The sequence below is a fragment of the Suricata suricatta genome, chromosome 8 (assembly GCF_006229205.1).
Source record: "Suricata suricatta isolate VVHF042 chromosome 8, meerkat_22Aug2017_6uvM2_HiC, whole genome shotgun sequence".
NCBI lineage: Eukaryota > Metazoa > Chordata > Mammalia > Carnivora > Herpestidae > Suricata > Suricata suricatta.
The window spans coordinates 71,675,812-71,691,844 of record NC_043707.1 but is presented as its reverse complement, the minus strand read 5'-3'; the positions used below and the strand labels follow the sequence as shown (position 1 = coordinate 71,691,844).

General features: G+C 34.8%; 1 protein-coding gene across 4 annotated transcripts in view; it reads right to left on the bottom strand.

Annotated features, from left to right (window-relative positions):
- Nucleotides 1–16,033, bottom strand: part of COL24A1 (collagen type XXIV alpha 1 chain) — a 475,258-nt gene that overhangs the window by 326,253 nt on the left and 132,972 nt on the right. For all 4 annotated transcript variants that reach the window (XM_029948854.1, XM_029948855.1, XM_029948856.1 and 1 more), the window contains 2 exons: nucleotides 10,289–10,342; nucleotides 7,417–7,470 (listed from right to left, as the gene is read on the bottom strand). In XM_029948854.1, coding sequence (XP_029804714.1) covers nucleotides 7,417–7,470; nucleotides 10,289–10,342 — 108 coding nt within the window. The remainder of the gene's footprint in view (nucleotides 1–7,416; nucleotides 7,471–10,288; nucleotides 10,343–16,033) is intronic.

Sequence of the window (16,033 nt, the reverse complement as noted above, 5' to 3'; positions counted from 1 at the left end):
TTATTTCGCTTAGCATGAAACCCTCAAGGTCCATCCACTTTGCTACAAATGGCCATATATCATTCTTTCTCATTGCCATATAGTACTCCATTGTATATATATATATATATATATATATATATATATATATACCACATCTTCTTAATCCATTCATCAGTTGATGGACATTTAGGTTCTTTCCATGATTTGGCTATTGTAGAAACTGCCGCTATGAACATTGGGGTACATGTGCTCCTATGCCTTAGCACTTCTTTATCCCTTGGGTAAATCCTTAGCAGTGCTATTGCTGGGTCATAGGGGAGTTCTCCACACTGTTTTCCAGAGTGGCTGCACCAGTTTACATTACCACCAACTGTGTAGGAGGGTGCCCATATCTCCACACCCTCGCCAGCATCTATAGTCTCTTGATTTGTTCATTTTAGCCACTCTGACCGGTGTGAGGTGGTATCTCAGTGTGGTTTTGATTTGAATTTCCCTGATGATGAGTGACACTGAGCATCGTTTCATGTGCCTGTTGGCCATCTGGATGTCCTCCTTGGAGAAGTGTCTATTCAGGTCTTCTGCCCATTTCTTCACTGGATCATTCATTTTTCGTTAATTTCTGCTTAATACAAAGTGTTCATTTTCTCAAATATTTCTCCTCTCACTATATATACTTTTTTAAGAAGTCAATTAAATCAAAAGCTTTACACTATCTCTATCTTTATCTTTCCTCATTATTTGTTTGTTTTCAGTACTGAATTACTACTAAGTTAGGGAAAGGAGGAGGAGAATAGACCATGTGGAAGTCCCCCTCCCATGTTCTCTATCTTCCTTCATGTTGTACAGAAGAGGCTGTTAGCAGCACTGTAAGCTCCCTGGAATTTCAGCCCCATAAAGAAATGCGAGCTGGGCCCTATAGTTACTTTAACCTTTTACTAGTCTAAATATCCTTACTTTCCAAATAAAGCTTAGAAGACTAGGAAAATCACAAATTTAAAAACAAACCTAATTTCTTTAGAAGTCATCTGTTTTTCCTCTCACTGTTACACATCTAGTTGACAGAACTGCAAAAGCAGCAAGAGAAACACAGCTTGTCATTTACAAGGAAACTCCCCTAAGACAATCAGCAGAGTTTTCAGCAGAAGCTTTGCAGGCCAGAAGAAAGAGGCACAATATATCCAAACTGTTGAAAGGCAAAAAACCAACCAAGAATACTCTACTGGTAAGATTATCATTCACAATTAAAGAAGAGATAAAGAGTTTCCCAGACAAGCAAAAGCAAAGGTGTTCATCACTACCAAGTGGCCTTACAAGAATGTTAAAAGTACTTCTTTAAGCTGAAAAAAAAGCATATTCATTAATAGCAAGAAAACATAAAAGTATAAATCTCACTGGTAAAGGTAGCAATATAGCAAATAGTGGATTATATAAAAATGCTATGAAGTTAAAAGACAAAAGTATTACCATAATAGTCAGTTAGACACACAATATAAAGAGATGTAAAACGTGTCATCAAAAAAATAAAATAAAATGTGGTAAGGAGTAAAAATGTAGAATTTCAGAACTTGACCAAATTTAAGTTTCTAATCAACTTAAAATAAGCCATTACATATGTGTGTGTGTGCATATATATATATATATATATATGCACACACACACATATATATATATGTTACATGTGAGCCTATGTTAACCAAAAAGCAAAAATACTCTATTAGATATACAAAAGACAGTAAGAAAGAAATATAGGCATAATACTAGATAAAGTCATAAAAGCAAAGGATAGCAAGAGAAGAAAGGAACAGAGAGAAACTACAGAACAGCCAAAAAAACAATTAACAATAGGCAACAAGTACATACCTATCAATAATTACTTTAAATGTAAGTGGATTAAATACCCCAATTAAAAGACAAAAAGTAGCTGAATGGATATATAAACAAGAACCATCTATATGCTGCCTACAAGAGACTCACCTCAGATATAAAAACACACAAAGACTGAAGGTGAAGGGATGGAAAAAAAATTTCCATGCAGATGGAAACCAAAAGAAAGCCGGAGGAGCTATACTTACACCAGACAAAATAGACTAAGACAAAGACTATAATAAAAGACAAAGGCATTACATAATGATAAAGGGGTCAATCCAATAAGAGGATATAACATTTGTAAACTTTTATGCACCCAACAAAGGAGAACCCAAATGTATAAAACAAATACTAATACATCTAAAGGAAGAAGTTGACATTAATACAACAGGAGACTTTAATACACCATTTACATCAGTGGGTAAATCATCCAGATAAAAAATCAAATATGGAAACACTGGTCTTTAATGACACATTAGTCCAGATGGACTAAATAGATATATATAAAACATTCTATCCAAAAGCAGCAGAATATATATCCTTCTCAGTGCACATGGAACATTATCAAGGATAAATCATACAATAAGTCACTAATCAAGTCTCAATAAGTTTGAGACTGAAATTATATGAAACATCTTTTCTTACCACAATGATATGAAACTAAAAAATTAAAAGAAAACTGAAAAATCACAAATATATGAAGATTAAATAACATGCTACTGAATAACCAATGTGTTAATGAAGAAATCAAAGGACAAATTTTTAAATGTCATTAAAATGTAAATATAACTTACCAAAATCTATGGGATGCAGCAGAATCAGTTCTAAAAGAAAAATGTATAATGATACAGGCCTACTTCAAGAAACAAGAAAAATCTCGAACTATCTATATTTCAAGGAACTAGAAAAAAAGATCAATGAGATAAGAGCTGGTTCTTTGCAAACATAAAATTGACAAACCTTTAGCAAGACTAACTCAGGAAAGACAAAGGTTCAAATAATTTTTTAAAAGGGAGATTTATAACTGATACCACAGAAATACAAAGGATCATAAGAGACTACTGTGAACAATTATATACAAGCAAATTGCCAATCAAAAAGAAATTGGTAAATTCCTAGAAAAATACTATCTTCCAATGCTGAATAATGAAAAAATAAACTTTTGAATATGTTGATTACTAGTAAGGAGATTAAAGAAGTAATCAAAATCCTTCCAATAAATAAGAGTCCAAGACAAGGCAGATTCATTGGTGAATATTACCAAATATTTAAAGAAGAGTTAATACCAATGCTTATCAGATTCTTCCAAAAAGAAGAGGAGAGAATGCTTCCTAACTCATTTTACAAGGATACTACTAAGAGAGAAAACTGCAGACCAATACACCTGATGAACATAGATGCAAAATCCTCAACAAAGTACTAGCAAACTAAATTCAACAATAAATTATAAAAATCATCAAGTGGGATTTATTCCATGGATGCAAGAATGATTCAACATCTGTAAATCAATCAATGTGATATACCACATTAACAAAATGAAGGATAAAAATCAAAGATCATTTCAGTAGATGCAGAAAAAAACATTTGACAAAATTCAACATCCATTTATGATAATAACTTTCAACAAAGTGGGTAGAGAGGTAATGTACCTCAACATAATAAAGGCCATATATGACAAGCCCACAGCTAACATCATATTAAAGGGTGAAAGGCTGAAAGTCATTCCTCTAAGATCAGGAACAAGAGAAGGATGCCCACTCCTACTACTTTTAGTCAACATATAATTAGAAGTTCTAGCCATGGTAATAAGGCAAGAAATAGAAATAAAATGCATCCAAATTGAAAGGGAATGGGGCGCCTGGTTGGCTCAGTTGGTTGAGCATCCAACTCTTGATTTGGTCTCGGGTCATGATTTCACAGTTCATGGATTCAAGGCTTGCACTAGGCTCTGCACTGACAGTGTGGAGCCTGCTTAGGATTCTTTCTCTCCCTCTCTGTCTGGCTCTCCCCTATTCGTGCTCTCTCTCTCAAAATAAATAAATAAACAAACAAACAAACATAAAAAAATTAGAAAGGGTAAGAAATAAAACTATCACTATTTGAAGATAACATAATACTATATATAGAAAATCTGAAAGACTCCAGTGAAATACTATCAGAACTAAGAAATTCATTAAAGATGCAAGGTAAAAATTAACATACAAAAATCCATTGTATTTCTACATACTAACAAAGAACTTTTAGAGAAATTTAAAAAACAATCCCATTTATAATTACATCAAAAAGAATAAAATATCTAGGAATAAATTTAACGAAGGAAGTGAGAGAACTGTTTCCTGAAAATTGTAAGACATTAACAAAAGAAATTGAGTACAAATAATTGTAAGATATTCTGTATAAAGGGAGTGGAAGAATTAATATTACTAACATTGATATCAAAATGTCTATAGAGGGACCTGGGTGGCTCAGTCAGTTATGCACCTGACTCTTCATTTTGCTCAGGTCATGATCTCACAGTTTTGTTAGGCCAAGCCCTGTGTTGGGCTTTTGGATGACAGTGGGGAGCTTGCTGGGGATTCTCTCTTCCTTACTCTCTTTGCTTCTCACCTGCTTTCCCTTCTTCTTTCTCTCAAAATAAATAAGCACTTGTAAATAAACAAACAAATAAATAAAATATCCATATTACCCAGAGCAATCTGTAGACTAAACACAGTCCTTATGAAAATTCCAAAGGCAAATTCTCAGAAATAGAATAAATAGTCCTAAAATTTGTATGGGACCTCAAAAGTCTATGAATAGCCAAAATAATATTGAGAAGAACAACAAAGCTGAAGGAGACATGCTCCCTGATTTCAAACTATATTACAAAGGTACAATAATGAAAACAATATGGTACTGACATAAAAAGAGTCACATAGATCAATGGAACAGAATAAGTAACACAGAAATAAACCCATGCAGATATGGTCAATTAACTTGCTACAAAAAAAGAAGCAAGAATATACAATGGGTAACGGATAGACTCTTTAATAAATGGCATTGGGTAAATTGGACAGCCATAAACAAAAGAATGATATTAGACCATTCTCTTATACTATAACCAAAAATAAACTCAAAATGAATTAAAGATTTTAATTTAAGACCTGAAACCATAAAATTTCTAGTAGAAAATACAGGCAGTAAGTTCCTTGACACTATTCTTGGCAATGCTTTTTTTATTTTTAGATATGATTCCAAAAGTGAAGGCAGCAAAAGCAAAAATAAACAAGTAGAAATATATAAAATTGAAAAACTTCGGCAAAGGAAATCATCATAAAAATCAAAAGGCAACCTACTGAATTGGAGAAAATGTTTCCAAAGTATCCCCTGTAAGAGGTTAATATACAAAATATATTTAAAAAAACTCACAAGAATGTGCAGAAAGGGAAACCCTCTTGCACTGTTGGTGGGAATGCAAACTGGTGCAGCCACCCTCAAGAAGAGGTTCCTTAAAAAAAAAAACCTAAAAATAGAACTACCCTATGACCCAGCATTTTCACTATTAGATATTTCCCCAAAGGATACAAAAATACAGATTTGAAGGGGTATATTCACCCCAGTGTTTATAGCAACATTATCAACAATAACCAAACTATGGAGAGAGTCTAATTGTCCATTGACTGATGGATGGATAAAGAAGATGCAGTACACATACATAATGGAATATTACTCAGCAATCAAAATGACTGAAATCTTGTCATTTGCAAAACCATGGATGAAGTTACAATGTATTATTCTAAGTGAGATAAGTTAATCAGAGACAGTCAAATGCCATTAGATTTCACTCATATGTGGAATTTAAGAAACAAAACAGATGAATATATGAGAAGGGGAAAAAGAGGAGAGAGGGGAAACAAACCAGAAGAGACTCTTACTTACTGGGGATTGATGGAGGGAGATGGGCGGGAGATGGTGTAGATGGGTGATGGGTATTAAGGAGGGCACTTGTTGTGGAGCACTGGGTGCTGTATGTAGTGAAGCATCCCTGAATTCTACTCCTGAAACCAGTATTGTACTATATGTTAACTAAAACTTAAGTTAAAAAAATAAGAGGTTTAGAAAGTGGGGGAAAAGCACCCATACAACTCAACATCGAGACAAAAGAGTCAATTAAAAAATGAACATAGGCTCTAAATAGGCACTGTTTTCCCCCACGAAAAGATATACCAATGGCTTACAGGCACATGAAAAAGTGCTCAACATCATTAGTCATTAGAGAAATACAAATCAAGACCACAATGACTTATCACTTCACACTTATTGGAATGGCTATTATCAAAAAGACAAGAAATAACATGTTGGTGAAGATGTGAACATGGGAGCCAACATGCACTGTTGGAAGGAAGGTAAATTAGTTCAGGCATTATGAAAAACAGTATGGAGTTTCATCAATAAATTAAAAATAAATAAGTTATGAAAATAAAAAATACAACTTAAGGACTATAGTAATAATATAAACTAAAAGTAAAAATAGAACTACCATATGATCAGGGCACCTGGGTGGTTCAGTAGGTTAAGCGTCCAACTCTTGGTTTCAGCTCAGTCATTATCTTATGGTTCCTGAGTTCAAATCCCACATCAGGGTCTGTGCTGACAGATTCTCTGTCTCCTCTCTTTGCCCCTCTCCCTCCCTCCCTCCTTGTTCTCTCTCTCTTTCTATCTCTCTCTCTCTGTCTCTCTCTCAGAAATAAATTCAAAAAATTTTTAAAAAGAACAAAAATAACTACCATATGATCTAACAGTTCTACTTCTGAACATTTCATCAGAAAAAAAAAACACTAATTCAAGAAGATAAATATATCCCAATATTCATTGGAACATTATTCACAATAGTTAAGATATGAAAAAAGCCTAAGTGTCTAACAGGGGATGAATGAATAAAGAAGATGTGTTATAAACACACACACACACACACACACACACACACACACACACACAAAATCAAATACTACTCAGTCATAAAAATAAATGAAATACTGACATTTGTGTTAACATGGATGGACTTTGAGAATATTATGCTAAGTGAAATAAGTCGGACAGAGAAATACAGATATTATATAATCTCACTTATACTTAGAATCTAAAAAATAAAACAGGTGGACAAATAAAAGAAAATTTATGGATTCAGACAACAGAGTGGTGGTTACGGGAGTGGGGGTCGGGGTGTTGTCAAATGGCCAAAATGGGTCAAGGGGGTTGGGAGGTACACACTTTCAGGTGTGAAATAAGTAGGTCATGGGGATGTGATATGTGGCATGGCGACAGTCAATGGCACAGTAGTGCATACTCGAAGATTGCCAGGAGAATAGATCATGAACATTTTCATCATAAAAAAAACTTCATAACCTCTTATGATGACACTTGGTAGCTGGACTCACTGTGGTGATCATTTGCTGTGTGTACAAGGGTCGACTCAACTTGAAACTAATATAAGATTTTATGACAACTATATTTCAATTTTAAAAAGTGTTAAAGACCCTCTTTAATAATGTCAGGAGAATAATGTGATACTCACTAGTCATCACTCACCTTTGGACCTGGTAATCCAGGTAACCCAGGATTTCCATGTGGCCCTGGTATGCCCTGCAAAAAAAAAAAAAATAAAATAATAATAATAATAATAATAATAATAATAAATAAATGGTCAGATCTCTCTTAAAACAGCTCTGGATATAAATAACAGTCAGTATAAATATTACATAGCATAATTTAATTAAAATGGAGGTTACCTTATTTCTTCCCCACAAAGGGTTTTTAAGTATTTTCTGAGATGTCGGCTTGCTCCTTCTGGTAAAGAAGAGCTACACTAGATACAGAGCAGTTCTGTAGTTTCTGTCTTTTGATTCAAAACACTGACTTGAGGTGTTTGCCTCCTTTATTTTTCACCCCTATCTCCAGCCACACTTCATAGGGCTACTTCTAAAAGCTATGCAGAGGAAGAAGCCTGAAAATAGGAAGTGCAAATGTTTATTCTGTCATCATGTGTTAACCATTTCTGCACTTGGATTTTTGCTTATGCCATTATGCATCTCTTAAAGGCTCATTTCGTTTAACTTTGCTTCCCCACAGCTGCCCAAATCATTCTTCAAGTGTCAACTAGATCCCATGCCATTTTTATTTATTTTATTTTATTTATTCTTTTATATAAATAAATATCATGTGGGGCTTGAACTCACAACCCTGAGATCAAGCCCTGAGCTGAGACCAAGAGTCTGATACTTAACCAACTGAGCCACCCAGGTGTCCTTCCACCTCATTTTTAAACCCTAGATACACCATCATAAAGTGATTTCTCTTTCCAACTTTCCTAGAAATTGCTACATGTAAAGTTAATTTGTAATTAACTATCGATCACTTTAGGACATTTCTTAAACTATTCTAATCTGTTATTTAAATATTTCATTGCTAGTTTAACTACTTTATAAAATGTTCTATTTAGTTCTAGGATTGAACATTTTTTGAAAAGCAACTGCTTTTCATATTACCAGGATAGCACTTGGAACATATTAGACACTCAATAAATATTTTTGGTTTGAATTTAATAATTGCTTCTATTTACTGAGTACCAATTATATGTAAATAACTGTTAAGGCTTTACATTTCTTATTACTAATGCTTAGAAAAATCCTGCATGGTGGCTATTCTTACTCCCCTTTACAAATGAAGAAACTTAAGCTTATAGAAGTGTCAAGTGAAGGAACTAAGATCCACCTCCAGAAAACCTTCCAGTCCACCAGGCCCCCTGTACCATTTGGGTTTGGCACCCGCGTCTTGGCTCTTCATCCATACCTCTATCTAAACATACACATAAAATTAGTAATTACTTATTTTTCTGTTTTTTCAATTCTGAATTAAAAGAGCATTGTGTTTCAGAAAGGAGAGAGGTGTCAACAATGACAATATTGTAGGTATATCAAGTGAGATTAAAACCAAGGAAAAAAGATTAGATTTTACGACACATGTCATTTGTAACCTTCAAAAATTATTAGATTAAATTATTATTAAAGTAAATTTTAATAAAATAGATGGAAAATTTTATGGGGCTTTACAAATAAGCACTGATGTAGGTGTAAGGCAATGGCATAAACTATGATTTTACAAAGTCTAATAGTGCAACCGTTAGCTAGGGCGATAACTGGGGAAAATTAATATCAGTGAAAGTTGGAAGGTTTTTTTTGAAAAAGTGTAATTATTTGGTTGCTGCCACATGAGATAAAATCTAGGGAGAGGAAAAAAATGTGGAGTTGTGAGTTTTAAGTTAAATAATGGAACGGAGATAAAATTAGGAACACAAATGTAATAATTAGCCTTGAGAAGAGGAATACTGTTCCTTCTTTAAAGAAAGGATTGGAAAAATAAATGATAAAAATAGTCAGAAATTAAAGAAGGAAACGGCTGGCCTATGAGAATAGATGGAGAGTCGGATACTGAAAGTCTTGCCTTGGGAGAACAGCCTCAGTCGTGGATAGGGAACGGAACTGGAACGAAGAGAGATCCAGTCCGCAGAAAGGTGGGACCCGGACAGAGAGCTGGAAGGACGGGAGAGTGGGTACATGGATGACAGCCTCTAGGAGGAATGTCACAGGTCATCAAGTATAGAGGTGAAACGAATGTTTAACCATAGCTACAACCAATGAACGTTCATCTGAGCATTCTTGTCTGTATGAGGATGAGGTTAATGTGAACATGAACAACTTAAAATAATGTCTCAGGATGATTTTTCACTACATTGTGTGTAAGATAGACAAAAATCAGGATAGAAAGAAAGTGGATTATACACAGCATGTGCATCTGTCTTTATAACACACGGTTGCAATTCGTTTTCTGGCTCTTGGAAGGATTTCTGTTAGTAAAAGTCCACATTTACTCTTGTAGGTTTGAAAGAAACAAATTTTAACACAGCAATAAATCTTTTGTTGGACATGTGTAATGTGAGAAACCACTGCTGATCCTTAAGGCAGCTTTTTCCTCAGGTCAGTGATTTTTCTAGTCAGTAGCTCCAGCATTTTCCACTATGTAATCCAGGAATGTACTGTTTTAAGGCAACCCACTCCTCTTCATTTCCCAAAACAAATGAACCCCACCTCGAGCTATCAACTATTGATGAGATCACTTTATAACTAAGAATAATGTTACAAGTAACACCAGAAGGGCCACTAATTGATAAATTTGATAATCCTTCTCAGGCAGGTTCACAGAGAAGGCCTTGGCTGGGTGTTTATGTTCAAATAAACAAGCTGCATGTGTTCCTGAGTTTCTCTTGAATTGGCAAAGGTGGGGCTAAGTTTGAAGACTGAGGCAGGTTTCCAAAGGGAGTACAACCTGTACAATGCTAGGAAAAGAACGTACTGCAAAATTACTAATTCTAACAGCAAGCGGGACACGGAGCCCATTTACTCACCCGTGGACCTCTCTTTCCTGATGGACCTGGGACACCTGCTGGACCAGGTGGACCCTTGGAAAACAAATGCCAAAATATTAGGCACAATAATAGACACTTCTTTTCTCACAAGACTCGTTAAGATTCCCACTTTAGGGCTTTTTTTCAGTCCCCAGTTCCCAGCTGATGATGATTTTAAAGTAATATGAATCCCCTCACTTTAATCAGCAGGGGTGAGAGTTGAAACTCAAGTGGCCTCTTTAATCTGGCCAGAAAGGGCAGCAGGAAGTCTGTGACATATGGTTACAGCCACTGTATCTGGTTTTTACAGAACCATAACTAGTAGTTTTGTGGATAATTTTTACCTAAATTTACTTTTACTACTGAAGGCAGAACTCAATTTAGGGTTTGGAGACCAGCAACTACAGGTCTTTTCAAACTCGTTTCAAAAGACTTGCCCCCAAAAATAAAGCACTGACTACATTATGTTCTTTTAAAAGACTTATAGCAAGGATCTGTATAATGTGTGAATATGTTACAAGATCCATCTAGTATATTCAGTAATAAATCTGCCTTGCACCAAATATAGTATACCAGGAGGTCAGTCATAGATTTCAATGGTTTGCAAAACAAAGTATGAAAGTGAACACTGATCAATTTTTAAAGCATCTGATTAACAATATCAAATAAGAAATAGGAAACTACTTCTTTGCTTCCTCATGTGATGCCTTATGTCAACTTTTTTACTTTGACAATCAACTGGGGCAGAATAAATGTTCACTTGGGACAAGGTTAACATATTCATTCATTCATCTTGAATTCGCTTAATTGTTGCTGAGCACTCTGCTGATATGAACTTATTCTTGGCAACTCTAGAGCATGCACATATTTCACTTCACAAATATTCATTTAAGATTGCATTAAAATAGCACAAACATTGAAATTCGGCATATCAAGGCTAAAGTGCTAGCTGTAACATTAACAATAGCATGACCTAAGAACCTCATTTTTATATGGGATTTTTTTCTCATTTCTCAATTCTTGATATTAACTACTCTTCAAAACTTTCTCTTTTTTATACTATAGTTGTTTTGAAGTTTTCTAATCCTTAGTTTTCAAACTGTCCATTTTCCTTTAATTGTATTTTTCCTTCTCCCATCCCCTAACTTGATTAAAATAAACCTATTTATTTTGAAAGAGAGAGACAGAAAGATAGTGTAAATAGGGGAGGGGCAGAGAAGGAGGAAGAGAGAGAGAGAATCCCAAGTAGGCTCTGCACTGTCAGTGTAGGGCCTGAAGCTGGGCTTGAACTCATGAGCTGTGAGATCATGACCTGACCTAAAGTCAGATCCTTAACTGACTGAGCCACCCAGGCATCCCAATAAAACCTTTCATATATCTCCTAATGTTGAGAGAGAAGTACTATTTCCATTCAACCTCAGACTGAGGGCATTCTCCTTCCTTGGCTGTTCAAACGTTTTAACAGCTATCATCACATCACTGGCGTCCATCAAAAATGGACTTTCACTTATTTTTTTAAAGATTGAAATTCTTTGCACAATTCTGGTTCTGTTGCTATAATAAGAACAGATATTTATGTGAGGTCCCAAAAAATAAGAAAAATGAGAAACTAAATGGAAAATTAAAACAGAATGTCTGGATGGTCTATTACCCTATCACACTATATTACAACAAAGAAAACACTATTCCATTTACATAGAAAAGATAATTAATATTAGATACTGGAGAAGAAAGAAAGTCTATTTTATGTCATGATTGAAATATTTAAGTTGTTTAATAAGCATTACATAAAAATCAATTTTAACTTTCTTTACAATTTAATATTTTCAAATCATTGAGAAGAAATTATTAATAGGGATTTCTAAACCATGGAATCACATTGATTTTATATAGCCTGACCTGTTTGATGAAAATAAGTTATTTTCTATAAATTAAAGTTAAGTACTAAAAATGGCACTTTGAGATTCTTGGTTATTAAGAGAAAGTACAATTCAGGGACATCTCGGCTCAGTCATTGAGCATCTGACCCTTGATTTTGCCTTAGGTCATGATCTCACAGTTCATGGAGTCAATCCCTGCTTTAGATTCTCTCTCTCTCTCTCTCCCTGCCCTTCCCCCTTTCACAAACTCTCTCTCTCTCATAAATAAATAAACTTTAAAAAATGTTTTAAGAAAAACACAAAGTACAATTCAATGAAAAGAGTAATGGTTTTGCAATTGTCTAATTTAGGTTCAAATCAGGCCTCAATGACTTACTAGCTGAATGACAGTGGACAAATCAGTTACTCTTTCTAAACCATAGTTTCCTCATCTTTAAAATATTGATGATAAAAATCTACCTTTCAGTTATTGTGATTATTAAAGATACTATATTTAGAATACCTACCACTATGGGTGATAAATAGTAGTTAACCAGTAAACTACAGCATAATGAATTTTTTAAAGGTATATACAGTGCACAGCAGGCACTCAATTAATGTTAGTTATGGTATTATAATTACTACTATATTTTTTTAAGAGAGAGGGCACATAAGTGGGGTATCAGGGCAGAGGGAGATAGGCAGAAAAATCCTAGGCAGCCTCCAATGGAGACTGATGCGGAGCTCAACATGGGGCTCGATCCCATGACCATGGGATCTTAACTTGAGCCAAAGTCGAGTCAGGTACTCAACTGACTGAGCCACCCTGGCTACTTAGGTAATTGTTATATATTATCAAATATATAATTGCCTTCAATATATTCACTAGACCAAAACTTCTGAGAGATAGTAATGCTTGGTCAATTAATCTTGGAAGTCCTGCATCTAATATTCCTTTTAAAAATTCATTCACTCACTCATTCATTCACTCGTTTAATAAGCATTAGTAAGCATCAAGCCCTCCTGCAGCTTAGAGTCTAGATAAAAAGACACATGTTAAGAAATACGCACATAATTATACATTTTATTTAGTGATATGAAGGAAGAGAACCAACAAGCAACAGAGAGATTAACATAGCCAGTTTACCTAATTTCTTTGCAGTATCAGAGAAGGCTTCTCTGAGGAAGTAAGCACTCAGACTGAAAGATGAATAAGAGAAAAGAGGAGAAAGTAAAACTCCAGAAAATAGGAGTAAAATGAATGAGAGCACGAGTAAAACAAAATCAAAGAGCACAGTCTTATTGAGGAAGTAAAAGAAAACTCAGGGAGGGAGAGAAAGTGGCACAAGCGGAGGCTGCAGAGGTAAGCAGGGGCCAGATCACACCCCACTGCACAGGTTACGGTAAAAAGTCTTTCGTTTATTCTAAGAGCTTTATTCTTCTGTCACGGAAGAGTTGAAGCAGCTAACTGACGTGATCTGATTTGTGTTTTTAAAAAGATCACTATAGAATTTACATAAAAACATGGCAGAATGAGAACATTTTTAAAACTACCCTCCATCCCTCAAAAGCCACTGAAAACAACAAAAAACACCAAAAGAAAGAGAAAAAAAAAGCATCATCTCCAATGAAACAAGGAAAGAACCACAACCACAAACCACAAAATATGAAGATTATATTCCAAATACTGAGAAACTTTGGGGTAAGGAAAGATGTTGAGAGATGACCAGAAACAAGAACCTCCTCAGATCTTGAATCTTGGACAGGCTACAAACCTCTGAAAGTATCAGTCCTGAATGCTCATTCCAAAAATCCTTTGATTACACAATGATGAGGTTTAAGGGAATGAGAAAGCCACAGTAAATATGATTAATGATCCAGTGGAGTCTTAGCTCCAAACAGCCAAGAGTAAGAAGGTAAAACTGAAAAGGAGGAACCCATCATTGTTATGGGATCTACAACCAAACCTCCTAACCTCAGGAGACTTCTGGTGGTGACAGGAGGCAAAAGACAGGAGCATAAATCATTATATTAGTCTTAGAGGGCCTGTGAAACAAAGAGCTTTATGACAAATTGTACATGAAAGTAAGAGGAGATATATCTCTGGGTGGAGGAAAAAATAAATATAATAAGATGGTATTTAAAGGCAGCAACCTAAAGTTGACACTGTACCATTCCACCTTACTTTCCTCTGCCTCTCCCTATACTATTCTAAAACAAATAGTTCCCCGATTAGAATTGCCTTTATTTTATTTATTTGTTAATTTTATTTATTTATTTTGAGATAGCATGAGCAGGGGAGGAGCAGAGAGAGAGAATCCTGAGCAGGTTTCATGCTGTCAGCATGGAACCAGAGGTGGGGCTCAAACTCACAAACCGTGAAATCATAACCCCAGCCAAAATCAAGAGTCAGATGCTTAACTAAATGAGCCACTCAGGTGCCTCAGAGTTGCTTTTATTTTAAAAATGGCTAATAACAAGAAAGAAACTGGCCAGGGGCCTTTACATACCTATTGAGGGGAGTGGGAAGTATCAAGACAGAAACAGAAAATAAAAGTAGATGAAAATTGTTTACCAGAAGAGGAATTACTTCACGCAACAGAGAAAAAGTCCCGTCATATAGTTCACTATAGATGCAAAGGATTTCAAGATGTCACTTTACTATAAAAAGAAAGCTCAAAGAAGAGTTATAAGAAATTAAAATAACAATGAAGGTAATGGAATGTGAACCAGAAGAGTTTAAGAAAGACATGAAAGAGCAAGAAAGAAACCATTATAGATTCAAGCCATGTCCAATACAATAAAAACTGATTAAATACAATTGAAAAATCAATAAAGGAATGTGAGTGCAGAATAACTGAATTCACACAAAACAAAATGGAAAAACAATCACATAAACATGCCTGTAGAGAAAATGATGGATAATATCTATCATCACAAAGGACCTCCTGAAGAAGAACATGGGAAAATGGAAAAGAAAAATATTTGAGGATATAAGAGGAGATGTTTCTATAATCAAATAAAAATAATCTTCACATCAAAGGATTATCAGAAAAAAACTGATACAGACCTAAATAGGTTTAATAGACTTCAGACATGATGAAAGAACTGCATAGGCATGTGGCAGAAGAAATGGGCACCTACAGGTAGGAAAAATCAGGCTGGCCTCAGACTTCACCTGGTAACATCTATTTAAAGAAATGGTGCAACAATCCCTACAAAGCTCATTATTTCTTCATCAGTCACACTTCCATTAACTTCCTAAAAATCTACCTTTAGTCTTCTACACTATACTGAAGTTGGATTTGTAAAGTTGACTTTCCCATCAGAAGAACTAAATGCATTTCCTCCACTTTTTCTCAGTCCTCATCCTTTTGGACTTCTATGTAGCTTTTTGCACTGCTGATCAATTTCTTCTCAAAACTCTCTTCTTGGGCTTTTGTGACAGTGCACTATATTCTTCTCTCCCATCTGACTGTTGATTCACATTTCTGTTTTTTTTCTTCCATAATATCAAAGCAAACACTCCCCATGATCTAGATCTTGACTTTATGCCAAACTCCTTTTATCCAACCCTATAGCTTCAACCAAAATATGGATAGGAAGACTCATGAATCTACATTTTTATGATGACCTTTTTCATTTCAGCTTTTTCAACTTTTCTAACAGCTGACTGAATTTTCAACAGTACCTGAAATGTTTTAACTAAACTTCCTCTCCTATAATCAAATTCCTCTCTTAGTTACTGGTTTTAGTAATGATATTACCATTCTCTGAATCCACTCTAAAATCCACTCTAAAAATTTAGAGTCATCTTTCTCTTCCTTTTTGTTTGATCTGTAGGTCCAATCAATTTCCTAGTTCTACCAAATATTTCTTCAAAATA